We start from the raw sequence: 26,392 nt of genomic DNA, 5'->3' as shown, positions 1-26,392 counted from the left end.
TTTGATTGAGCGAAATTGGATAATAATAGTATTGTATTTATCGGTCTAATTTAGCCGGTTTTATCCAAGGCAATTTTTTGGACACCTGTTTCGAAATGCATTTTGGGAAATGTTGTTTTTGAATGTACATGCGTAAACATGATTATGGATAAGACTGTATTTTTGAGAGAATGAAATGATTACGTGTAAACGTTTTCGACAATCTTGTTTTTACTCGGTATATTTTAAGTGTAGTTCCTCCAAAATGACAGGGTTTAATAAAATATAAACACTGTGAAAACGACGTCATATAGATATGCGTGTGTGTATGTACTTAACGCACACGCACTGCGTTTACCCAAACAGGAAAAAAAATAGAACAAAGTTTACATTTGTAACGTTTGCATGTTGCATCTTTGTTGCAACATGTAACTCATCAATTTGTTATCAAGGTAAAAGATGACGCGTCTTGTCCACAGTGTCCACCTCAGTCCAGTGGGCGGTGCTGTTTCCACAGTTGTAGCATGGTCTCCCCCGATTGGCTGGCGAATCACTATCTCTACGGCGATTGGTTACTTTCCCTGATAAGGGCGGGGTTGAATTCGGCGAACAAGCCCTCAACAGCAGTCCAGAACGCACAATGGGATTTAGCACACATTAAAGTTAAACTCTCGCGCCATTAAGAGACAGCTGCTTTTGCCATTTTGAAACTTTAAACACAGCTAACGATTCAGTGGCCTAATTGGTGTTAATTAGCTGAGATATTCGAAAGACGCTCCAAAGAGCGAGGATGTTGCTCCCTGTGGGAAGATAATGAAGAGGCTGCGTGTTCTGGTGGTGTGCCTCATCGTAGCTCTCCTGTGCTGGTAAGACACATTTCCGCTTCCATTACTTCAACGTTGGGGTCCGGTAAGACTGAAATTTTAGTTGGCTTATTTTTCTTTCTTCTTAAGGAGTCGTGGGGCATCACGTCTTAGCGTTGTCGTACGTTATTCCATCTGCCACCAACGTAGATGGCTAACGTCGTCGAATTCAAAAGTGACGGAAATTCGCTCAACAACATGTATACAAAAGAAGCGTAATTGTTGTAGCTTTTATCTTTTTAGTCGATAAAGTGGAATGAGAACGTTTATATTTGTGTGTTCTTTTTTTAAATGGTGTTATTTCGTCAGCTAGCTTAGCAACCGTCGTTTGATGGCTGGTAAGCTAGCTTGTGTCACCTGTACGGTGGCTGCTAATGATCAATTTTAGAAAAGATACTGGTAAATATGCGTGACTTATGCTATAACCAAATCTTTTAACATTATTACATTTATATAGCGCATTTCAAGGGACCCAAGGACGTCATGTTAGCAGGGTGCTTGATGATCGTTTGAATATCTTTGTGTATTTGCAAATCGTCAAAAGTATTTACATTTCCATACAGTCAATAGTTTGACATCTTGTCCAGGTATGTGAATGCTTGTCTGTCCATGATTGGCTGACAATCAGTCCAGGGTGGACCCTGCCCCCCTACATCATCAGATGAAATAAGCTCCAGTTTAGATGACCCAAATGAGGGGAAAAAGAAAATGGTTAATTGATGAGTATTCCGACTTGGTTTCTTTTTCTGTTCTTTATTTAGCGAAACAAATTCTGGTAATCCCCAACAAACAGATTCAACCTGTTATTGTAATCGTTTCCTGGAGTCCTCATGTTTGTTCACGCCTTTTTAATTCAACATAGGACTCCTTGAGGACAGTTTGTAGGTGGAGCTCTGCCCCCCAGTCGTACTTGCCAGCTAATGAGCATGCGGCGTCACGTAAACGACATTACAGATGCAAAAGCGCACTATTGCTGGCCTCTCGCTCCCCCGTGCCGACTCTCGCACGTCCCTGAGGATACAGCGTGATGTCAGCATTTTGGTTCACTAATGTGCTGCGTCGCCACAAGAATGTTAAGACGTGAAGGTTGATCTTTCTGGATAGATTTGTCATTACTGGTGTTTTACCCCAAATAGTAAAAGCTTATACTTAGAGTAGACCATTTTTCTGTCTGCCACAGCTAATTTCTGCACACTCACACGGCGCATTTGTTCAACCAGGAAGGACCACGTGAAGAATTTTTATTGGTGTCATTATTTTTTTTTCTTTAGCAGGCTCATTAAAACAACAACATCATCTGTCAACACTGTCAAAATTGTAGGTGGCGTGTCTCCAAAGCGCTCAGTAACGACGCGTTTTAATTAGACACTGAAAGTGAACGGCGCTGAAAGAAGAAAAGTTTGAGTGTTATCTGTCATGTGGTGGGGGCTGCCTTGGAGAGATGCTGACTGGGTTGGGGGGGGAATATTAGCTCTGGCGAAGACCTCTGCAAAGAATGTTAACATCAGGGCTTTTATGTGCTATGAAAATCTGACCGTGTAAGTCCTCCTTGCCAGTAGTTGGCACTCCACTGCAGCGATTAGACATGCTGGCAAATCATGTATACTAGAAAGAAAATTGATATGTTTAGAATTACTGCATGTCATTATTTGAATTCAATTTGATCTTGAATACTGGCACTGGTTATTGGCTGTTAGGTGTACTTGAGATTATTTACATTTTCAAGAGTCACATTGTAATTGATTGCAGCCGCAGCATGCACTGTGTCATTTTTGCCTTGACGTGTTATCAGTTGTCTGGATGTGGCAAGCCGGCCTGATCCAGTTCCGTGCATGTGGAGGCTGAACCGGACTGGCACTCGATTGTTCCTGCCCACCGGCCATGGAGACAGCTAAGCTCTGTAGGCTGCACATAGCTCCCCAGGCACCAAGGACTAAGTTGTATTTGCCCATTGTCAGCGAACAAACAAAATTATAAGAGAACGAGCTTGCCTGCTGTTGACGGAAACTCGTCACTTGCGTAGGTGCACGGCTGTTGATCCGGAGGATTACGAGGTGGTTTGCGTCACAAGCTAACCTGTTATTTATTTTGTGGGAAGAAGAGGTCAGGCAACATTAAGCAGTATGAGAAAATGGACGGATGGGTAAATCCGGCGACTTGATGATGAAGTGCTGCTACCGCGAATGAAAATACAACGCGCTGAATGACTTTTATTAGCCTAAAATAAAATAGGCTTTTTAATAATTTCTCAAAAGTTTTTGAGACAATCTTTGAAATCATCCTGCTTGCTGCTTGCATCACTTTCCAGAACATGCTCTGCCTCCCCTTCCCCCTCTTTTGCTGACTTTTCATTATTTACCTTTCGCTGCAAGCGCCGACTTCCCCGCCGACTTGTTTGCAGCGAGCGAGCCAAGCGCGAGCGTCTTTCTTTCCACGCCCCCAGCCGAGGGTCATTATCACAAAGAGGCCCTGTCCGTAGCGCTGCATGAGGACATTGTGTCCCAAAACCCGCACGGCTTCTTATGCAGGAAATCGTATAGCCCGGCAGTCCCGCCAGCAATCTTCACATGATCTCCTTCCACAGTAGAAATGTTGGTCCTTCCCACTCTGTAGCAAATGATCACCGTATCGATGTCTTGTTAATCAGATTAACTGTCGTTCCCGAAAATAGTCCTCCATTCGATGCTGTGCCGCATTTACCTGATGTGTAATTCGCTTAAGACGTCTGTAAATAATATGGGTGTAAAAACTCTAATTAGATGATGTCATTTACACACGCAAATTTTGTTTTTGGAGATTATTGGACTGCAAATGGGCAGTGCGTGTTTCACCATGCCAGTGTGCGACAAGTACACAATGTACAGTAGTAAAAGGTTCATGAGGTCCCCCCCCCCCCCCCCGCCAAACCCACTAGCACGCTCCCTCTCACCCACCCCCACCGGCAAAGTGGTTCTTCCCATCACATTGCATTAAACCACATGAGCACCTCCTGGATTTCCCACAGCAGACGCTCCAGAACCTTATTTGGAGCTTTTGACGTTCAGGTTGTGTCAATAATTCCTAGAAGTGTTTCTGTTTACACACTCCAGTGTACATTTTTTTCTTTTTTTTTTTAATGTGTTTTTTAAGCTGTGGTGTGGTCCTGTATAAAAAAAAAAAAATTGTCAAACAGGTCATGTGTGTAGTTTTAAAGTCTGGACTGGCGCTGGAGTTCGTGCCAATCACTTGATAAGCAAAGTGTTTTTGATAAGGATAAAATCTGCCAGATAAATTGTTGTGATTCAGATTGACATCATTTGTATAGTCATTCCAGAAATGCATGTCATGACATTTCCATGAAGGGAACCAGGGAGTTATTTCTGCAAACATTTATCCTTCTGGCTAGGTTGCTTAAAAGGTAGAGCGGCCATTTTGGTTTTATTGACAGGTGTTTTCCGCAATATGTTTCCCCCGGGCCGGCTGTCCCGAGGATACGCCAGTGGAGCGGGATTACGGAGGGATCAGATGGCAAACTGTTGTTTCACAGCGCTGACCAAGAATTTGAGCACGCATGCAAACTTCATCTCATCTGGTCGAATCCACTGGCCTACTTCTGCTCAAGCAATGACTAGATTTTTTAAATTTACTTCCCCCGCCTCCTCTTGGGTTGAATGTAATTCTTAAGCAGCTTCCGACCCACGGGGCATCTCAGCCCGCATTCCAACCTGAGCTACAGCGGCGTCATCTTCTGACGCATCCCAGTTCCTTTTCCTGCAAGGCCCAGAGGGCAACGCTTGTCCTGAGTCAGCATGATCGGAACACCTCGGAACACTTGTGATGGCCGAGAAAGGCTCGAAGCATGTCATGGCAGCTGTTGCCACGCTTTGGAACTATCTTCATCCTGTTGTTTTCTTTCTGCTTAGTCACCAGTCAACTTCGGCAGCACACCACTGACGTTTTAATGGGCTTATCCGCTAAATCGGCCCCCAACACCAATAGGAATTAAAGCTCCCGGCGATTTCTTGAGCGGTTTTTGATGCCACGCTTGGCCCACATTTGAGAAGGATCAGAGGGGAAGCAATATTCACCTCTTGGGGAAACTACTGTAATTTGAGCTAATTAAACGATTGCAGAAGAAAAAAAACAAAAACGTGACGAAGGAGTCATTCTTGTTCTTGCTTTTTTTGCGTGTCGCAAACAATTCCTCCGTGGTGCCGTGTTGTTGGGATGCAATTTCCTTCTCCCTATGTTGCGTAACCACTGGTGCCCAAAAAGTAGGTCACGCTACCCCCCCTCCCCTTTTCATCCTTTTTCTTTTCATTCACCAGGAATGTTGTAAATCCAGTCATTTCCCTCTTTAGGATACCTTTTGCCCCCTTCCGTCTAGGTGGGCCATAAAAGCTGAGCCCGCCGACTCATCATTTAATCTCTTTGTCGAATGATTTTTATGAATGAGGATCTGCGGCTTTTTATTGAATCGTTTTACAGGAGCCGAGAGGATTAAGCTCGCCACAGCCCAAAGTTTGTCGAGGATTGTTGACTGAAGGATGTTTGCTAAAAAAATATTGTGTGATGCAATTTGTGGCACTCCAGTATTTAACCAAGTGATACTTATCAGCAAGATCCGGAATAATTATTTTTTTAGTTCGCTCAGGTCCAAAAAAAAAAAAAGAAGACTAGCACTTTTGGAGACGTTGAACATAATTGTTTGAAACCTAGCTTCAGTGGCCTTGAATGAAATCTCCTCTTTTGAGAATTTATTTTGTATCCAGGCAAGCTCTTACATAAGCAAAATGTCATGCCCGCGGACCAAAAGGGCACAGGAGACATTCATCTCACACACGATCCTTTAAAGCAGACAACTTAAACTTAGCCCGCGCCGCGGCCTATATTATCCCACACTTGCTATTTACTCATGTACTATATGTTCTTCATGATGGTTATGTAATTTCTTTCCACTTGGGCGGGTAGCCACTTGCTAGCACACAGGCTTTATCTGTTCTAGATTTTCAAACTACTCGGTGTTCCAAGCTTGTCAAATGTCTTTAAAAGAAAAATGGAGCCAGAAGTCAACTCGCACTTACTGGCAAGTGTGCTATAATTATTCCTCCTTTGTGTATTTTGACAAGTGAATGTCAGAAAGCTATTATTAACACATCACACACACACACAGAAAAAAAAATTCACGTGTATGCTCTTGCTCTCTTACTAATTCATCATTTTGTATGTTTCAGGTACCCCTCTCATCATGCCTATTGTTCAGAGCACAGCTCGTCTGACCCAAGTGGGCCGGTTGGGGACGAGGACGACAGCGGCAACCCCGATGACCCTAAGCAGGAGCAGGACTCCGTGCAACTCCCGGTCCGTTCCTGTTTTCTGGACACTTGGAATGTGGCGGGAATTGTGTCAACATTTGATATTAGTAGACTGGAGAGTACACAATGCACCCAGATGGTGGTGCAGGATTACGGACTGGGCCCATATGTGGACTCCTAGAGGGCCAAGTCCTCGGAGCAGATAGGACTGATTTCAACTTATCTCGCTTATTTTACAGCTGATTATCTTGAAGAAAGAAAGATTATCTGGTGCTTCCACGTTGTCATTGCTAGTGTCTCATACTGCAGAGGGGAGAGAAATATTGCTGAAGTCAAGTCACTAGTTAAACTCCATTCTTCAGGGGTTAAAGTTCAGGTCAAAACGCCTTGCGCATACATGAATGTGGTTGCGAAATAAATGTGGCTCATTTGTCTTTGTGCAAAAAGGAGCTTGTTACACACGTTTGTGACGTCGGGTTAAAGATTTGTCACGGCAGAAATAATCATTTAATCAATGCATGACAGGAGGCCTGTTAATGGATCACTGGCTTTTAAAATCAATCAACCACGTTTTTTTTTTTAATGTATTGTCTTTTGTAGGAGGTGGAAGAATGGAGGACACGCACTTCTGACGATATGGGAGTAGAGCCCGAGAGAGTAGCACACCATGTACGTCAAGAACAGGTACGGTAATACAATACCGAGGCTTGGCACATTTTTTGTTTTGTTTCTTTTTGCTTTTGTTCGGGCTGCTTGAAGTTCAGAAGAAAAAAAAACATCTTACTTCTTGTTGTCTTTGACAGACTGTGAATCCACAAATAGTTGAGCAAGAGGAGGAAGTCACAAATTCAGATCCAGAATCGGACCCCCTACTTGCTGCTCCTGAGCCAGAACTTTTGTCAGAACCCTCTATTGAGGCCGACTTGGAAAGAGACGCGCAGGTCCAGATCCGAGACCAGGAGGGTGACACGCTCTCCAGCTCCCCAGAGCTAATTCCAGCACAGGACTCCGTGCCCAGCGATCCCCCCGCCGAAATCCTCAGCGACGAGGTTGCCGAACATCTGCACCCGGACTCGGACCGACCTGCAGATGAAGCAGATGACTCGCCTACCTCACAGAGTGCTGGTCCCGCTATCACAGGGTAAGAGGCGTTCATTTAGTTTCCATTCATTAGGATCGCAAACCAAAGGTGAGCTGGCCAAGCTCAAAAATGACCGAAACCATCCAGGAAGCTCTTGAGCCATTTTTTAGTACTCAACCTCTCGTCTTAGAAGCATCAGGCCGATCATTTTGAGCGCCGCCCAACAGCCCCTCGTATGCTTCATTTTCCTGTCTGGCTCCCGTCCCCAGCGTGAGGACATGTGGTAAACGCCATGTCCTTTCTTTCCCGTAGTGCAGCGCGGGTTGCCAGTGCCGGTGACGAGCCCCCAGCAGACAGCTTTGTCTTTGCTGAGCGCTCGAATGGGGTCACCCCGCCCGAACTGGCAACCTGTGAAAACTCCCCTTTTGGCAGCCCCCTCCTCAGGTGAGTCTGCTCCCCCCTCCCCATGTTTGCCCCTCCTGTCCCTCGAAATCGCAGGTAATGATGGCGCATGATCGAGCAACTCTCCGCTGGCCTTTATCGGTCTTCTTTTTGTTCCCGCCGTTTAATTTCGTCGTCATCTGCTTACTCTGTGTGTCTTCCTTCATTTTTTATCTAGGGAGGCTTCCGAAGAGGACGGGGGGTCAGACCACAGCCAGGATGCCGGTGCTGAAACGGTGGTGGTGGTGGTGGGTGAGTCCGCTTCGGGCCAAGTGGAAAAGCAACAGGAGGACGAACGCAAACAGCAGGAGAAGAGACGGCCCGAGGTGCAGCAGGACAACAATGCCTCCTTGCACCAGCAGCAGGTCCATCACATTTTAAAATTCGGAATCAGATATTTAAGATAATGAATTTTTGTAATAAGTTGGACTTTTTCAAGAATAAAGTCTTGTGTATTTTTTTTAAAGATTAAGTCAAACATTTTGCAAGAACAGAAAATGTTGTATTTTCACAAAAGTCAAAATTATGTGACTATCAAATCTTTTATAAAAAAAAATCCTAAATAAAATCTTAATTCACATTAAGTTCATCTTACAAGGACACATCTCTGTATATTTTTTAAAAATAACTCCCATGTATAATTCAGGGGGGAGACGCCGGTACTGGCAGGGAATCGGATCCTTCGGTTCCCAGCAAAGATGACATCCCAACCTTTGATGAGTGGAAGAAAAAAGTCATGGAGGTGGAGAAGGAGAAAAGTAAGTCACTTGGACTATTCCAACTGTTGCAGCTCACGAAAGGATTTCCTGCTGCTAGCTTTCTAGCTTTCATGTTCTATTTCTGTCCCGCCCTCTACGCAGGTCAAAATCTCCACACGGCCGCTAGCGGCATTGCCCAACCGGTGAAGAAGGTCCAGAAAAACTTCAAGAATAACTACGCCTCGGTGGAGTGCGGCGCGAAGATACTCTCTGCGAACAATGAGGCCAAGGTTGGTCAAGAAAAAAAAAAAAATCCATTCCCAACATGTGCAAACTTGCTTTAGTCGTTAAATCATCTTCCAGAGCACGTCGGCTATTCTCAAGGAGAATATGGATCTTTACATGCTGAATCCCTGCAGCAACAAAATCTGGTAAGTTCACACCACCGCTCCCTTTTTTTTTTTCTTTCCCTTACACTTCTTACGCTTTGCAGGTTTGTGATCGAGCTCTGTGAGCCCATTCAAGTCAAGCAACTGGACATCGCCAACTTTGAACTCTTCTCGTCAACGCCTAAAGATTTCCTCGTCTCCCTTAGCGACAGGTAAAAATTGTTCGATCCACTTTAGGAACAGAACTGCGGCATCGAACCTTCAAGATTTATTTGCCATCATAAATTATGGCATGCCAGGGCCGCCCTTGTGTCATATCTCAACCCGCGAGGAATTTCGCACCAGCTTTGGCACGCGGCTGATTTCTCGAGGACTCACGTTTGGCCCTGCTGTGTTTTTTTTTTTTTTTTTTTAGGTACCCTACCAACAAGTGGGTGAAGCTGGGGACCTTCCACGCCCGCGACGAGCGTATCGTGCAGAGCTTTCCACTGGATGAACAGCTTTACGCAAAATATGTGAAGGTATTTCCCTTTTGGCTCCTCCCCTTTTTCAGTGAAAGTACACACCGCTCTAGGGGAGCGGCGATGGGGGGGGTCTTTTCGTGGTTATGTTTTGGTAGCATTCATGGTTGTAGGCTCAAGGGATGACTTGACGGTAATTTGAGCTCGTAGTGAGAGTGCCTGACGCCATCCCAGGAACAAGTGAATGGAGAAATGTGAGTCTTTAATGGCCGCCCGTCACAGTGGCTTTGAGCTAAAGGTCAGATGCGCTACCCACCGCCACTGCCCGTGTCACCGATTGACTCAAAAATCCTTCTGTTTCCGCTTAAACGCTTGTTAGAAACTGTCTATCCGTGTCAAGTGGACCCTTCCGGAATATTGGATCCACCTTTTATGTGTGTCTCTCTGAAACTTGTAGAAAATGCTTGCAACTTTTTTTTTTCTTTTTTCTTTTTTTTTTTTTTAATTGAACTCATTTTCTTGTTTTCTTGTCTTGCTGTCTGGCCTCAGATGTTCATCAAGTACATCAAGGTTAGCATTCTTTCTTTCTCTCGCTGGCTGTCTTTAACTGGCATTGATAATAAGTGTCTTAACTGGTGAGCCTGGGTGCGTGGGGGGGTGGGAGTAAAAAAAAAAAAAAAAACACCTGCCACAAATGCATGTGAATGCTAAGTAACACAAATTGGGTGAAATGTCAGTATGAAGCTAAAAATCAGATTTGTCAGATGACCTGATGTCTACTTTTTTGCTCCAGTTCAATTTAGGTTCATCCTGATATTTCACTCAAAGACCCCAAACTCATTGTGAGTTGCGTATGCAGTGTTCGGAGAGTCGCTATATCATTCCTCACCTTTATTTTTTGTCATTCCGCAGGTCGAGCTGCTTTCCCACTTTGGCTCCGAACACTTCTGTCCCCTCAGTCTCTTCAGGTAAGAAAGATTGCGTCATCTCTCGTGTCGTAACGATGGCCCCTTAGCCTTCTTTTATTCTGCGTTTTATTTTTGTTTTTGCATAGGGTGTTTGGCACCAGCATGGTGGAGGAATACGAGGAGATAGCAGATTCTCAGTATCCATCTGAAAGGCTCGAGTACCCCGATGAAGATTACGGTAAATAACCAGGCGCGAGGTGTACCTAATTAACTGTCCACTCATTGCAGCCTGTTCTTGTTGTCGGAGGTGTGTGACATTTGTGTGTCTGCTCAGATTATCCGCCCGGCTATCAACCATCAGAGGACAAGGCGGCTAAAAACCTACTTGGCTCCGCAACGAGTACGTACGCAAAAAAGCGTTGCACTGTGTCGAAACTTGAGAAAAAAAAAAGCTAACTTAACCACTTTGCGTGTTGACTTTCAGATGCCATCCTTAACATGGTCAACAACATTGCTGCTAACGTTCTGGGTGGAAAACCTGAGCTGGAGGGCCAAGGTATGCATATATATATATTTTTTTAAAAATACCAGCTTGGGTCTTCCATTTTGCTAACACTAGTTACGCTGAAGTCACATGGGAACCCCGTGATTTGCTCTCTGGTGATGTCACTAAAGGAAAGGCCAAATTCGTTACAGCTCTTAGTTCTACACTGGAAAGTACGTGACAGTCGAGTCATGCTTGCTTTTTCTATGAAAATAATTCTTCTGAGCGTTGAAAGGGGTTTGGTGGGATTTAATTTGAATGCATTTAAAAAGGGATGAGGCCTTGACTTGTCTGAGTGATTCATTAGTGCATATTGAAACATCAAGTGAGTCAGTCTGCTCACAGAATTTTTTTTTTTTTTCTTTTGCCCATTGGTGTTCTTGAGGGAAATGAAAAAAGCGGCAGATGGCAGGCGACCGGTCATATAAATAGAGGAGAAAGTTTTAAAAATGTTCATATTTGTCTTATTGTGTGTGTGTCACGAATTTGAGCTCTTATTTGCTGCCGCTGGCTTTTTTAGTCTTTGTGGAAAGCAAGATCAGTTCCAACTGGATCTGACCAGTTCTATCCTCCGGCCTTCCCAAACATGGGCATGTGAGCCAAGTTGGCAGCGGGAGGTTTCTGTCCTCCATAAGTTCCGCAAGCTTTTAGCTACAAAAGCAACTTTGACAGCTGTCTAATGCCCGTTTGTCCAATCACAGGTAACCTAACAGAAGAAGTGCTGACCAACAAAGAGGAGAGCGGAGAGGAGGTTGTGCCTGCTACGCCGATGGAAATCCCTCAAACCTCTGCTGAGTAAGGCCTTTGTGAACAAACACGGCAGCCACTGTTTGTGTGGAAACCTTCTGTATAACTTTGGTTTCCTGTCCATCCCCCAGAGAGAAACCCGTCGACGGGTTTCCAAAAGAGCCCACGGCCCACGAAGACGCCAGTGTGTCTTCGACGTCGCCCTCATCCCTCGAATCTCCTCCCGCAGACAGACAGATTGTCACTCTTGTGGAGGAGGAAGACGACGAAGAGCCTCGACAGTCCACAGTCACCCTGCTGGAGGAGGAGGACGAAGAGAAAAGTGAAGATGAGGAGGTGGCAGCGACGAGGGAGAGCTTGGCGTACTGTCCTTTTTTGTCTGTGTCCTCGCTGTCCTGCCTGGCCACACTCCCGGAGCTGCTCCAACGCTGGTGCTCCGCCGTATTAGCCAAGGAGCGACTCCGCAAACTTCACGCCCAGACTCGCGCCTCCCTCGTAAAAGACTTCACGCCTCCGAAGATCCCCGCGCCCTTACCCGCACCTTCACAGGAACCCCTCCCCCTCACGGAAAAAACACCAGAGCCCCAGGCGCCTCTCACAACTCAAAATGAGAGCGAGTCCCGACTCACACCCCCCTTGCTCCCCCATGCGCACACTCCTCTGCCCGACTTCCACCTGGAGCCCAGCAGAACGTCCACGCTCGACACGCACGGCTTCTCGGACATCCACGCTTCCCTGACTCCCACCCACCAGGACCTGCTGCTGCCTCCCATTAAAGACGCTGCCCTGAACCCCGTCACCACGCCGCCGCTCCAGGCCGTCCCGGTGGTCAACACGCAGCAACCGAGCATCACGCCACCCACCTTGGTGGTGAGCGTCCCGCCCCAGCTTTCCACCCCAGAAACAGACGCCCCGGATGCTGCCCTCCCCACTCCGAAGGAACAGGACCTTCCCACTGCGTCACGCCCCGAAGACCTCGTCCCCCCTCCCACGGATCAGCCGACAAACCCCCCCTTAACGAACCCTGACGCTGTTAGCGACCTGCAGAAAATTGACCAACAGAAAACAAACACCCCTCCGGAGGAGCACAGTGACCCTCAGGGAGGAGAACTTCATCGGGCGGCGGAACCGGCAGAGGACGACCTGTTAAACGGTAGCGCGCAGCGGGCGGCCACAGACTTCTACGCCGAGCTGCAGAACAGCGGGGACTACAACAACCAGAACGGCGCCGGCGTGACGGGCAGCACCGGCGTGACATCGAACGGGGCACCGGTCCACGGCTCCAGCCAGAAGGAGAGCGTCTTCATGCGACTCAACAACAGGATCAAAGCTCTGGAGATGAACATGAGTCTGTCTGGCAGATACCTGGAGGAGCTGAGTCAGAGGTACACTTTTTTTTTTTTTTTTTTTGTCCGGGACTAAGATTGTGATAACCAACCGCATGGAGATAACCCTTCTCTGCTACTGAAGGTACCGCAAACAGATGGAGGAGATGCAGAGGGCCTTCAACAAGACAGTCATCAAGCTGCAGAACACCTCGCGCATGGCTGAGGAGCAGGTGGGTGTGAATGAACCAATCCGTGGTGCTGGAGCTATCAAATCATCTCGGTGTGCTTTGCTTCGCTCCTCAGGACCAGAAACAGCAAGACTCCATTCAGGTTCTGCAGAGTCAGCTGGAGAACATCACCAAACTGATGCTTAATCTTACCGCTACAGTTCGACAGCTTCAGAAAGAGGTCCAAACTTGTCATGTTTGGAATCTGCAATTGCACATAACTTCTTGAACATATCTGACTTGAACTTTGCGCAGGTATCTGACCGTCAGAGCTACCTGGTGGCCTCTCTGGCCGTGTGCGTGTCCCTGGGCCTGCTCCTGTGCCTGCAATGCTGCCGCAGCTCCTGCGCCGCCCCCCGGCCGGACACCGCCTCCGCCACCACCACCACCGTGGCGTTGCCCAAGAGCCAGCACTACCCCAGTCCAAAGAGATGCTTCTCCTCCTACGATGACATGAGCCTCACGCGCAGGGTGATGTGTCCACTTGTGCGCTCAAAGTCCTTCCACCTGTCTTCGACAGATGGTAAACAGCCGATGAATCACATTGGATTCATGTGACGCCCCCTGCTGTTCATTTTGTGTCCTGTGTGTGTTTGAGCTTATGGCCGCTTGACATGGATGTTTTTTTTTTTTCTTCAGTTGGCCCAGAGGACTTGTACATTGTAGAGCCTCTAAGGTTTTCTCCAGAGAAAAAGGTAAATTGGATTTTTTTTTTCTTCCTTTTATCCTCTTATAATAGGGTATAATGAAAATCTGCAATGTTGTTTCCTCCTACTTTCCCCCCCCTCTTCTATCAGAAGAAACGATGCAAAAGCAAATCTTTGGACAAAGTCGAAACCCTGAAGCCGTCGGATCCTTCGGCCCCGCTCACCAACGGCGACATCAAATGCAACGACTTCCACCCATGCCTTCCCCCTCCCCTGCCGACCCTTCTGCTTCCCCCCCGACTCCCGCCACCATCCCCTCCTCTTCCTCTTCCGGCTCCATCTACCGCTGAAGAAAACCCACCATTGCACCCGGAGCCCCCCTCAGAGACCAGCAGCTTCAGCTTGTCCTGTCTCACCGAGGAGTCGTTCGCCGGGCGCCTGCCACCTCCCTCGCCCGTCTTCCCCTGCGCCGAGCTGTCCCTGGCGCAGCCCCTCCGGCCCGCCCGGCCGCCGCCCTTCCGGCCCGCCCGGCCGCCCCCCCTCCCCCCTGCCAAATCCCGGCAGGAGAGACGTGCCACCAAACGGCGCAAGTCGCGGCAGACGGAGACCCCGGAGGGCCGCTTGACCTCACTGCCCGCCTTGGAGCAGCTCATGAAGCGCAGGAAGGAGCTCGGCATGGGCGCCATCACGGTGACGGCCGTCAGCGGACAAGTCTGAGGCGCTTTATCCCAAAGAACCACATTTGCCCTCCCTCGTTCACTCCCTTCTAAAGACCTTTGAATGGTTACGTGCCTTTACGATCCCCTTGTAATTGGTGTTGAAAACACACAAATGTTTGTTTGCGAGGACAAGTCCGTTTGAAGCATCCACAAAGTATTCAAAGCATGTGCGGGAGAACTCGGTTACATCATACATCCTTCATTTTTATTGTCCTCTTTCCCTATCTTTCATGGCATGACTCCTGGGACCACCCTCTTAGTTCACGGATTGCCTCCCAGCTCTCCTGCCCTCAGCAGCCTGATGAAGAAAACACAAACGTGATCATTTCTCCGCTCACACTAAATCTTTCAGCTACTGCAGCAGCAGCACACATCTTTTTTTTCTTTGAAACATTTCACTTCTTTAAAAAGAAAAATGACTTTCCTAACTTTTTCAGAAACTCAATCTCCTACACACGTCTGTCTTTTCTGTTATCGAGCCAACCTGGCCGCACGCACATACGCAAAAGAGAGCCGTTTTATTTATTTATATTTACACACTGGCTGGCCAGTCTCGGTAGTAGGAAATAACTACAACAAAAGCGAAATGATATTTATGCATATGAATTTGCTCACTGGTACTGACACATAGCAAATAACTTGATTTATATTTCACATTTATTCCAAGTGGTCGCAGTCACACACGAATTGCCTTGAACCTCACTGAACTGCTTTCTGATTGGTCGAAAAGCAGCTCACACTTTCTTCTCATTCACTTTACCTTCTTTTTTTGTGTCTGCTGCAAGCAATGGCATCCAATCTTTTTTTAGTGGAATGCAGTCCAAACAAAAAGTGTTTTCTGATAGGCTCTTGAGTGGCTATCTTTACAAAGACCCTCATAGCTTCACCCAATGTATTTCTTTTTTTGCACAATCTTCCCGACTGTGAAAGAGGATTTTTAAAATGTATCATAAGATGCTGTGTGCGCGTGTGTGTGTCCTTTTGTTCCCTTGTTGAAAGTGTGTATTTTGTTTTAAAGGGAAACCCAGGCAGAGAGGGTTGTATGAAACGTTATTCATGTCATGCTCGTTGTCTTTTTACCCCCCTTTTTATGTTCATGTGAGATTACTTCAATTTCTCTCGTGTGTTACAAGAGACTACTTTTGATTCTACTTAACACAGCGAAACAGAGGGGCTGCTGAATGACCTCTATGTGCACTTTTTAATGACTCCTTTTTTTTTTCTACTTTTCAAAGTGTTCTCATCTTTTGATCTCTTTCAAGTTCTCTGTGATTCCTCTGAAAAGCTGCACAGTATTTTTTTTTTTTTTTTAGCGGGAGTGAGTTACTACAAAAACTGTAGTGCCATTAGAAACTGTGAATTTCTAAATAAAACCTTTTTTTTGTTGTCTTTGACTTTGTCCTTGTCCATCTTTAATTGTTTTCCATGAGCTCAAAAGTGGTCATTATCCTGAAAAAAAAAAAACTAACGCGGTGTCTTATGTAGTATTTACAGTGTTTTGAATATTAACTATAATTGTTTAAAGCCCTAGCAACTCCAGCCACAGGAGGTCGCTGTCACTTCCGGTGCTTCCTCCGTGTTTACGTTCATTCTTCAAGATGGAAGACGATGTGGATGTTGACATTGAGGGAGACGAGTTAGATGTTAATATCGGGTAATGACCTTTTTATTTCTGTCATTTCTCGCTTATTACGGCTTTCTTATTTCACGCGCTGCCTTGCATTCAAATTTCCGGTCTCCCGGTTGAGTATTTTGTGTTAAACAAGCGAAGCTAAAGATCAGGTTAGCTGAGCTTTAGCTAACTTTTCTGAAGTACTGTATTTTAACCCTCTGGAATTTATGCTAGCCATTTGTGTCAACCCTGCTTCCTTTTTTTTCTTTTTTTTTTCAAATTACAGTGATCAAGATGCAAGAGAGTTAGTTCAGGAGCAGTCAACATGGAAAAGCAACGCGGGGATTCTGGTAATAAACCCAGCTATTACGCCGTTAATAACTAGTTTGCTCTTCTCGGGCATTCGAAATCTGCTTATGTTGACCATCTGATGTGTTTACGTTCAGCCATGGGAGTTGGACACCTCTATCAGCAATGAAAACCGAGAAGCAATACATAGAATGCTACTGGAGGAGCAGTATCCTTTTTTCCTACATGGCCATAAACGCACCATTCCTGCACCTCTGGTTTATTTAGCATCGTTTGAGGCAGTTTTTGTTTGACCTTTGTGGACTTAAACGACTTTTAGATACTACCTGAAGGGCCAGGCGATTCCCAACCATATTTGGCCCAGTGATGCCAATGATAAGCCTAAAGGGAAAAAGTAAGTACGTGTAGAAACAGATGGAAGAGACAGCCTATAACAGATTTACTTGGTTGCCCAATTTCATATTTAGTTAAATTTGACTTCTATCCCTCCATCTATTCCTGTCGCCATGTTGAACCTTGCTGTCCTTTCTATTCAGATCTCATGCCAAGACCTCCTCTTCCTCCTCCTCTTCCTCGTCATCCCGATGGTCCAAACAAGAGAAAAAGTTATTTGAAGAGGGGCTGGTATGCGTTTAAAAAAAAATAATAATAATAATCATTATTAAATTGTTTAAGTACTGTACAAGTATGTCGTCGGTCTTGCTGGTGTTTAGACGCAGTTTGGGCGAAGGTGGACCAAAATCGCCAAGTTGGTGGGCAGCCGCAGTGTCCTTCAGGTCAAAAGCTACGCCAGACAGTATTTGAAACACAAGGTGAGTCGTGTTTCTTTGTGTTAAATAATAACTGGTATAACATAAAAATAATTTCATTCAAGAAAATCATTAATATTTTATGATTTTTCATATAAAGCCCAATAGATTTTAAAATGTGTGTTTTTATTAGGTTATTTTTCTACTTGGTCTTATATTTTACTTTAATTTTGTGAATATATATTTAAATATTGTTTTGTATATTTTTAAAACCAAAGATGTAAACAAGTAATGCATATTATTTGTGCATATTATTTGCTTTTTGTCCACCCCAGGCCAAGCTGGCTACGGACGCTGCAGCTCCCTCTACAGGCAGCGCGCCGCCCTTGCTGCCCGCTCAGCCCAGCACCACCAATATGGTGCGCATAGAAAAACTGGATGAAGATGAGGACGAGGAGGTGGACATCACCGATGACCTCGGCGGTGAGCGTGAGGCCGAGCATCAGCCCGAACCTCCCCCCGCGCCTTCGCTTGGCCCCTCGGAGGAGTCTGCAGATGAAAGAGAACCCGAAGCTGAAACGTCAACAGTGTCCAAGCGGATGGAGGAGGAAGAGGAGGAGGAAGCTGCAGAGGTTGACGAACCGCAAGACGATCAGGAGGAGGAGGAGGAGGAGGAAGAAGAGCTTAAAGCACCGGAACAGGAAGTGGAGCTTGACTTGTGGAGCATCAGCGAGGAGGAGAAGCAAGCCATCCCAGAGTTCTTCGAGGGACGGCCTTCCAAGACGCCCGAGCGATATCTGAAGATCCGCAACTACATCCTGGACCAGTGGTGAAGCGAGAAAACAAAAACACTCAAATAGTTAGCCCACAGCAGGAGCATGTGGGGTGCTAACACCATTGTGGTGCTGTGGCAGGCTGAAGAGCAAACCCAAGTACCTGAACAAGACGTCGGTGCGGCCCGGCTTGAAGAACTGCGGCGACGTCAACTGCATCGGGAGGATACACACGTACCTGGAGCTCATCGGTGCTATCAACTTCAACTGTGGTAGGAACCCGCGGCATCATTTCCTCCTCTTTGTATTATTTATTAATAGTTTTGACATTTTTATCTTTTATTCATTTTTTGATTTCTAAGAGCAAGTGGTGTATAATCGACCCCGGGTGGCGGACCGCTCTAAGCAGAAAGAGGGCAAAGATGTGCGGGAGGCGTACCAGCTGGCCCAGAGACTACAGAGTATGGTAAGGTAGCCATTTTTGTAGTCCTTTGCGGTCCACAAGGCTATTTTAGGTTATCTTTGTTTTTTTTTGTGTGTGTCGCAACTGTGTCAATTTCAAAATGAAAGCACATACACACACTCACATTTCTTGGCTGTTTGTTCGCTGATAGCGGACCAGGAAGCGGCGTGTGAGGGACACGTGGGGAAACTGGTGCGACGCCAAAGACTTGGAGGGACAAACATATGAGGTATGGAACTCACGCACACGTCATTGCATATCGCCATTTCATTACACCGTGTTGTTATTAGCATCTTAGCGCTGAGGAGTTGGCCATGCGCAGAGAGCGGACCAAAGCCTGCAAAGTGTCCAGACACAGAGGGTGAGTGCTTCACACCTATTTCCAAATGTCGCCCATCGTTTGTTAATGCTCTTATGTGACTTGTTTTAGGTCTTTCGATCCTTTCCAGCTCATTCCATGTAGGTGCTTTGGAGAAGATGCGCAGGTAGGTGGAGTCTCATTAAACAACATATTCCTCATCATGACTCATGTGTAGCATAGTTTGAATGTTAACGTTTGAATTCTTCAGGAACCATTCCGAGTTATCGTGTGTGCTGAGACGCTGCTGATTATGGACATGGTAAGCACACGTTCACACAAAAGCGTTATATTACGGCTTTAAACGTGTTCCTAATCAAATTACCTTTTTATTTTAAATGTCCGTCAGCATGCTCACGTCTCTCGAGGCGAGGTGATCGGTCTGCTCGGAGGAACTTTCAACGAGGAGGAGAAAGTGTTGAAAGTCAGAATCCGTGATTAAATCTAACCACAGGTGGGTCTTGACTGATCATCTACGTCCGTGCAGATCTGCGCGGCGGAGCCGTGCAACAGCGTGAGCACGGGCCTCCAGTGCGAGATGGACCCTCTGTCGCAAACGCAGGCCTGCGACGTGCTCTCCTCTTTGGGCTTCAGCGTGGTGGGTTGGTATCACTCCCACCCGTCCTTTCACCCGAACCCGTCTGTGCGGGACATCAACACGCAGGACCAGTTCCAGGTGGTGTGAATCAAAAGTTGGCCAGCCCATCCTTAAATACTGGTTTGTTAATTTGTATTTTGTTTTTAGAGTTATTTCTCCCGCGGAGGCGCTCCTTTTATCGGCATGATTGTGAGCCCGTATGACCCGGCCAATCCCTCGCCGCATTCCCAAACCACCTGCTTGTTGGTCAAGGAGAGCCAAGAGCCCCTGACACCTCAAAGTACGTTGTACATTTTCCACTTAAAGGAACAACAAGAATAAAATGAAAATATCCTGAGAGGAGTCAAAGTTCTATTAGAAAAGATACTTTTAGAAAAAAAACTTTTAATTTTGTATTTCTTCACAGAGCTTCCCTACAAATTCGACTTCCTGCCATCACAAGACATCCCGGACTGGGATCAGACTTTGAGACGAGCCCTTTGGATCATCCACAAGTACTCCCAAGCACCAGGGTGACAAATCCAAACTCCATGTCAACCATTTTGTTCTGAGGTAGCGCCCAATGAATTATTTTTATTCTTACATTTTATTCCAGGAGCGTGAACATGGAGCGGTTTTTCCGGAGGGACTCCCACCTAACTTGTCTGGAAAAGGTAGCGGCACACACATGGCTCTTATCTTATGATACCATTTTCGCACCCCTCAACTTCTTTCTGGCCGACGTTCAGATGCTGTCATCGCTGGCCAGGTACTTGGAGCCGCTGCCCGATGAGGACGAGGCGGGAGAAGCCTTCCTCACTCAAATCCACGCTCTCTTCCTTTCTGACTTCATCGCCCGGCAGCAACAGGAGCCCACTCAAGGCGAGCATCAGGAGAGCAACTCGTCAAGTAACTCACCCGTGCCCGTGAGTTCAGGAGATGTCCAGGAGGATTCAGGAGGTGACGAAACGGACTCAAACAATGTACTGCATCTTGGCTCTGTGCTCTCTACTGGACACGACTATTTACTCTGATCTCATTGTATGTAGAATCCAACATTTATGTATGCTTTTTCACCATTATAGAAACATACAAATATGTAGACTCTATGGAAGAAAAAACTTGCTTATTTGTGTACCTCGAGATTCAAGTGTTTCAAGTAACCACATCATTTCATGTATATGCATGAAATATACTGCCCCCTGGTGGATATGAAACCACACTGAATGCATAAACTGTGTATTTCCATGGTTCTTTAATGTTACACTTTATTTTGATGCATAAACGCTTTACTTGTATCCTGCTTAAAAGATTATTAATGTATATTTTTATAAAGTAATGTAGCAAAGTGTTATTTTTGTCTCCTTTTCTTACAGCATCAGTATTGATGGTAGTATAGCATTAGTTTTTGCTTGCAATATTCGTAATAATTACATATTAGTGCTACTACTTTTAATACTAATTATAACCAATTAATACGAAAAAGTATTAATAAAAAGTGTTGTGGCAAAATGTAATTTAAAATCGGTTAAAAAAAATAACACACTTGCCCGGAAGTGCCAAGTTGTGACTGTTGTTTCTACTCGGAACATTTCCAACGGACTCGTTTCAATTGGGTGGACTTCAATTTTTTTTAGTTTTAGTATTTGTTATAATTAAAATTACTGATAATATTAAGGAATGTAACGGAACAGAAAATATGTATTTAAAATATATTTAACATTTGTGACTGTGGTGGTCACTCCAGGCCGTTTTTTCTGGACTGGTTTCCGGGGGGACTTATTTTGCACGTCGGAACAAATCTCTAACACAAACGAAGTTGAGGGTGACATTACTGGTTGCGTGCTTTTAAGTTCAACGCCACAAAAATGTGTTCTTCAGAAGCTCGGTGTAACCGAGGTTGCACGGAACACGCGTGACATCAACTACCGGTGACTTTCAGTAAAGGCCACCATCATGTTTCTCTTCATCAGGGGACTTACTTTTTCTCCCCTGACGCGACACCTGCAGGTGTTCCCCCACTCCTACGTCCGCTCATTGCGAGCTCCTCACCGGCTTCGACATGGAGCCCCCCGCGCCGGCAGAACCGTTCTCGTTCCAGATGTCGCCATCGGGACGGTTTTGTCCAAAACTCCATACCGCCTGCAGCTTCCTCCATGTATGGATCAGTTTCATACGTCGACCCGGCTGAAGGCCTTACCTGCTCCTCTCATCTGGATAGTGCTCAAGCCTGTCCAAAAACTCGTGGCTATCATAATGGGAAGGTAGGCAAGAATCACATGTTCATCACAAGTTAACAAGCCCAGAAAATGACAAGTTTAATACTAAAATGCAGGATATTAAAGTTTAATTTCTGTGCCGACGTGACATTTGAACATGTGAGGGTGTGCACACTTCTGCAACATCTCTGTTGTTTATTTATAAAATATTTATTTATTACTTTCTTCAATTATGTTGTTCAGATTATAGGTCACAATAACGCAGGGAATTGTTTTGAAATGATTAACTTGATCTACTATTTTACATCACACTAAGCTTAGATTTAAAAATACTTAAAATACAAAATACTTTGACATTTTATTATTGAACTAGTGCACTATTGTAAACTACTGTATGTATAACAAACATGTCTTGATGTCTCGTCGCAGGAGTATAAGGAAGTGGTGGGTGGCGCTGCCCGACAACCGGCGTCAACTCTTTCGCCAGTGGGCGTGGCAACAGCGCTGGCGGCTGGTGGCGGTGGTGGTCACGGCCGCCGCTATCACCGCCCTCCTCCTCCTTACGCATTTGGACCAGTCGCCGGTGACCGGTCGCACTCGCCTGCTGGTGTTCAGCCGGCAGAACTACATGGAGCTGGCGACCTTCACTTCAGAGGCGGTGAGGCGACGTCATGTTTTCTTCATGGAAATGATCTGCCGCCTAAGTCTAATTTAACTTTAGCCTCCTTGAGTCAAAAATGCCTCAGATTAAATCTGTTTGTACATGTATGTTAATGATGTTTAACTCCCCGTGTGCAGTACATGGAGGAGTTTAACAAGCTGCTGCTTCCCGAAAGCGATGCTCGCCACCAAACGGTGGAGCGGGTGGTGCAGCACCTGGCCCAACGTAACCAGGACCTTCCCGAAATGGCCGACGTGAACTGGAGCGTCCACGTGGTGCGGAGTGACAACACCAACGCCTTTGTGCTCCCGGTTGGCAACCGCACTTCACAATATCGTCACAAAAAAAAAAAGAAAGAAAAATCCACTGAAGACTCATATTTTGTGTTTTGGGTGCAGAACGGAAAAGTGTTCATATTCACCGGCATGCTAAACGCTGTGGAAGATGTCCACCAGCTCACCATCGTGCTTGGACACGAGATGGCTCATGCTATACTGGGACACGCCGTAAGTATCGGAATAAATAAAATACATTAGTCAGTCTATATACACACACACACAACACAGTTAGAATGAGATTTAAAAAAAAAAAAAAAGAATTAACATATCCCTGAAGCTAATTTCATTGTTTGTATTGCAAATATCTTTACTAGTCAATGAATTCCAATCATTTTTGCTTTGAGCACATTAAAAAGCCATTTGAAACGGCATAAACATCCCATTCACGTTGTTCCGGTGCCGGCGAGTGTTTACGGCCTCGTTAAAAGTCGATTCTCATTGCAGCCTGAACAAGTGTGCCATCAACTCGTGCGTTTTGGGAGTTTCAAGCTGGGAGGCGGATTGTAATTAGATCGCGGCAATGAGTGGCCACGGGACGCCTGATTAGCTTCTCCACGCTTGGAATGCACGGCTTCTCTCCCACCAGCCGTGACATTCTTCATCTAACCTGATCTTCACCTTGACCTCCATCGTCTCCTTGTCCTCCTGCAGGCGGAGCAAGCCAGCCTGTCCCACGTGGTGGACCTCCTGTCCGTGGTCCTTCTGGCCGCCATCTGGGCCGTGTGTCCCCGCGACAGCCTGGCGCTGCTGGGCCAATGGGCCCAGGACAAGCTCACACAGGTGAGCGTATCGATATCTGACCAATCTATCCATATTTCATGAAAGATGATGAATATCATTTTGTCTCTGTGGCGCCCCCTGCAGTTGATGTTCAACCGTCCATACAGCAGGAAGTTGGAGGCGGAGGCCGATCAAGTCGGCTTGCAGTTGGCGGCAAAGGTAAACTGAAACAAATCCTCATGTAGGTAATAATACAACGTGCCACTAGGGGGCACTATTGTCAAAGTAAACCAACTTTATGTCACAGACGATGCTCTCTATTTGAAAATAAAATGTTGGACTAAATTTGTGTGTGTGTGTTCGTTCAGGCTTGTGCGGATGTGCGGGCCGGTCCCGTCTTCTGGCAGCAGATGGAGATCAGGGAGCAGCTAACCGGAGAGCCCAGCTTGCCCGAGTGGCTGTCCACCCATCCGTCGCACAAGAACCGCGTGGCTCAACTGGACCGCCTCGTTCCACAAGTACATGCATACACATTTACTCACACACACGCACACACACGAATTTCTATAAAGTCCACAGGCAGGACCTCCACAGTTTTTCAGAAGCTAATGAAGCGTCTGGAGAGATGCATGATTCCGTGCTGCAGGCTCGGGAGGGGAAGATGGATGGCAAAGGTGCAATGGGTTATTTTGCCTCCTTTTATTCTTCCTCCTTCCCGTTCCCACCCCCCACAAAAAAAAAAAAAATCCAAGATATCTGCTTAAGTTTACATCCTGGAGGCGAGCGAGCTGTGTGGCTTAGCGACACAATCAGACGTATCTGCGGGCTAGACGGAAGCTCCTGTGGAAGCAGTCATTATTTCTGAGGGTGTGTGTGTGTTGGTTTTGTTTGTGTGTGCGAGATGGTTTTAACCTTGAGTCGGCTCACCGAGCGGCAAAAAACGAGCAGATGGCTGAAGAAGAATTTGTGCTTGCCTGCGCCGTCTAGTTTTAGGCTGGTGGAAGAGCTGTGCAACTTCAGTCCGTCAAAAAAAAATTTCCACCTGTGTTTACTGTTTCATCATAAAATGGAGATTGATATCAAATCAATCATGTTTGTGTAGGCGCTGGAGCTAAGGGAGAGCTGCAGGTGTCCCACCCTGCCGCCCACCGACCCCCGCGCCATCTTCTCCAAGAGCGTACACTTGTTGCTGGAGGACGCCAAGGCCCGAGCAGGTGGGGGCGACGCGCCGTTGTCTCAACGCAGGCCCGCCGGGGTGGCGGCCCCCGCGGCTCTGCTTGCCCAATCCTCGCCACCTCTTCCATCCGGCGCAAGTCTGCTGGACAGTAAAGCGGAGCCGTGATGGCGGCTCCGGAAAAGTTCTGATGCTGCTCGGTGGGACTCTCATAGAGACTAAGGCGCCATTTTTTTTAATGATGATTGTCAATCGGACTGACTTGTCAATTGTCGGATTTTTAAAATATAAGACTGAAGCAAAATCTCCGTCTAAAAACTGAGGAAAGATGCTGACAAAGCAAAATGTATCCATTGGTCAACCAGAAGACAATCTTTTTTTTTTGTTTGTATTTTCTCTCTCTTTTCTTTCCACGCTCCTGTTTGATGAAATTTGCTGCATCATATCAAACAAATTATGGAATATAAATATTCTTTTTAAAAAGTTTGTTGGAAATTATTCAATTGACTTTTTTTTGGTAAGTTTTGTAAGTTAAAATGTCCATTTAGTGACAGTTGTTGGGTCTCAAGGAAGGTCCTCAAAAACAAAGATCCCCAAAAGGTAAGTACTTTTATTTTTAAAAAAATTCCTATTGCAGAATTGCTAAAATGTAATTTCACTTTTTTTATTTATTTTTTTTTTTTTTTGAACAGCTGTTGCAGACTCTTTACATTTTAAGAGTGAGCAATTTTTCTTTCTTCTTTTGTACTTGAATTATCAACTACAGATATGACACGCAGCCGGTTGCCGGGCAGATTTGGAGACTGTGACATGGAAACATCTCAATCGACAAAGAAGGAACATCCGTCTTACGGTGAGCCGTCGTCATTTGATTTTAGGAAAGAGGGTGAAAAACAAAGCAACAAAATCTACGCTTGTTATTCCAACTCTTGTTTCTTCTTTCTAGACGCACGTCTAGGCGGGAAGGAACGCTGGAAGCTATTTTCAGGTATTGTGAGAGTGTGCAGGACACAGCTGCTGTGTGGGAGGCGCCCGCCGCGTCCCATCATGCACTCTGGCTGCACTTTTTAAATACCTTGCATGTGTGTGGGCGCTAAAAAGTTGCCACACAACAATTACAGCATGAGGCTGTCAAATTAAGAATAAATATACGATGCACCGATACCATATCATCGATACCCTACTTTGTGGGACCTTTTTGACTTGCCGAACTCCAGTTGGACATCCTAACTGATATCGAACAAGACACGAGATTGCAAAAAATTCTGGTTCCCATAGTCGCCATGCAGTGTGTGTGTGTGACACTTTGCTTTGCGCCTCTTTGGCCTACTTAGTGCTGTAAGTAGCACACACGGCGCCACAGTGCTCCTCCTCTTTCCCCGTGGACTCCAGCTGAATAATTGAGTGGCGCTGAAGCAGAGTAATAAGCTAGCTGCTGCTTTGATAACGTGACGGACACTCTCACTCGATGTGTGTATGTGTGTGTGTTGCACGGGTACCATGACTGCTAATCAGACGTGCGCCACATCGCCGTATCGGCTACAGTATTTTTTTTCCCCCCCCCCACCATTACTTATTTACTTTTACTCAAGTAATTGTTTGGAGAACTACTTTTTACTTACTCTTTTTTCCTAACCTAAATAATAGTCGCACAATTTTTGGCTTCTCTACCCACCTATGGTTCAAAGTTCATCTTCACAAGGGCCCTTTTTAAAAATACACACACACAATACAAAAACAATACAGCCTCATGCTCGCTGATAAGAGCCCTTTTGGTTTTGCCAGAAGCTTTTCCTCTGTGCCTGGGCCTCATTAACGCCTAATGTGTGTGTGTGTGTGTACGCGCTAAGCCCTCAGTTCTTATCAACAACAACAGGCCTGTGCGACATGCACACGTACGCACACACAGTATTAAAACGAGTGTGGCTAGGTTGCCAGCTTCAGCCCAGACATTCCCCTTGCAGGACAACGACAGACAAACCTCCTCTGTCGGGGCACTCGGGTGTGAATGTGTGAATTAAGAGGTCAGTACGGTTGTCAAGACAACAAATAATCCCGCAACATGTTCATTTCTTTCGTGCATTGTCATTCGGGTTAATTGTACTTTCAATTA

At 46.0% G+C, this 26,392-nt stretch overlaps 3 protein-coding genes across 7 annotated transcripts; all 3 read left to right on the top strand.

Annotated features, from left to right (window-relative positions):
- The first annotated feature begins 571 nt into the window (after positions 1 to 571).
- suco (SUN domain containing ossification factor) lies at positions 572 to 15,720 on the top strand. 5 transcript variants are annotated; one of them, XM_068652118.1, is made up of 23 exons: positions 572 to 845; positions 6,056 to 6,182; positions 6,737 to 6,820; positions 6,940 to 7,277; positions 7,530 to 7,661; positions 7,837 to 8,020; positions 8,305 to 8,416; positions 8,519 to 8,646; positions 8,720 to 8,787; positions 8,850 to 8,957; positions 9,161 to 9,266; positions 9,756 to 9,776; positions 10,119 to 10,174; positions 10,261 to 10,352; positions 10,449 to 10,514; positions 10,599 to 10,670; positions 11,360 to 11,453; positions 11,537 to 12,790; positions 12,876 to 12,963; positions 13,037 to 13,141; positions 13,216 to 13,483; positions 13,600 to 13,655; positions 13,758 to 15,720. In XM_068652118.1, the coding sequence occupies exons 1-23, from the start codon at positions 793 to 795 to the stop codon at positions 14,322 to 14,324; spliced, it is 4,179 nt and encodes a 1,392-aa protein (XP_068508219.1). In that variant the 5' UTR covers positions 572 to 792; the 3' UTR covers positions 14,325 to 15,720. The 5 variants fall into 5 exon arrangements, with proteins under 5 accessions (XP_068508219.1, XP_049573320.1, XP_049573311.1 ...); XM_049717363.2 differs by having other exon boundaries at positions 7,837 to 8,023; positions 13,761 to 15,720; XM_049717354.2 differs by having other exon boundaries at positions 573 to 845; positions 7,837 to 8,023.
- Positions 15,721 to 15,852: 132 nt separating this feature from the next.
- Positions 15,853 to 20,521, top strand: mysm1 (Myb-like, SWIRM and MPN domains 1). Its single transcript, XM_049717391.1, has 19 exons — positions 15,853 to 15,980; positions 16,225 to 16,288; positions 16,385 to 16,455; positions 16,567 to 16,641; positions 16,784 to 16,871; positions 16,961 to 17,059; positions 17,332 to 17,825; positions 17,911 to 18,041; positions 18,132 to 18,235; positions 18,384 to 18,461; positions 18,523 to 18,593; positions 18,663 to 18,717; positions 18,802 to 18,852; positions 18,940 to 19,014; positions 19,078 to 19,266; positions 19,336 to 19,468; positions 19,595 to 19,700; positions 19,784 to 19,841; positions 19,917 to 20,521. Exons 1-19 carry the CDS (start codon positions 15,925 to 15,927, stop codon positions 20,199 to 20,201), a joined length of 2,283 nt encoding a protein of 760 aa, XP_049573348.1. The 5' UTR covers positions 15,853 to 15,924; the 3' UTR covers positions 20,202 to 20,521.
- A 247-nt stretch (positions 20,522 to 20,768) lies between these two features.
- Positions 20,769 to 24,763, top strand: oma1 (OMA1 zinc metallopeptidase). The gene is made up of 8 exons (XM_049717446.2): positions 20,769 to 21,431; positions 21,816 to 22,044; positions 22,185 to 22,358; positions 22,446 to 22,553; positions 23,037 to 23,165; positions 23,250 to 23,324; positions 23,474 to 23,623; positions 24,208 to 24,763. The coding sequence occupies exons 1-8, from the start codon at positions 21,124 to 21,126 to the stop codon at positions 24,445 to 24,447; spliced, it is 1,413 nt and encodes a 470-aa protein (XP_049573403.1). The 5' UTR covers positions 20,769 to 21,123; the 3' UTR covers positions 24,448 to 24,763.
- Positions 24,764 to 26,392: the final 1,629 nt, after the last annotated feature.

This window comes from Syngnathus scovelli, chromosome 10 (genome assembly GCF_024217435.2).
Source record: "Syngnathus scovelli strain Florida chromosome 10, RoL_Ssco_1.2, whole genome shotgun sequence".
In the NCBI taxonomy this organism is placed as follows: Eukaryota; Metazoa; Chordata; class Actinopteri; order Syngnathiformes; family Syngnathidae; genus Syngnathus; species Syngnathus scovelli.
Note: the sequence above shows the minus strand (reverse complement) of the source record. Positions and strands in the feature narration are given on the sequence as shown.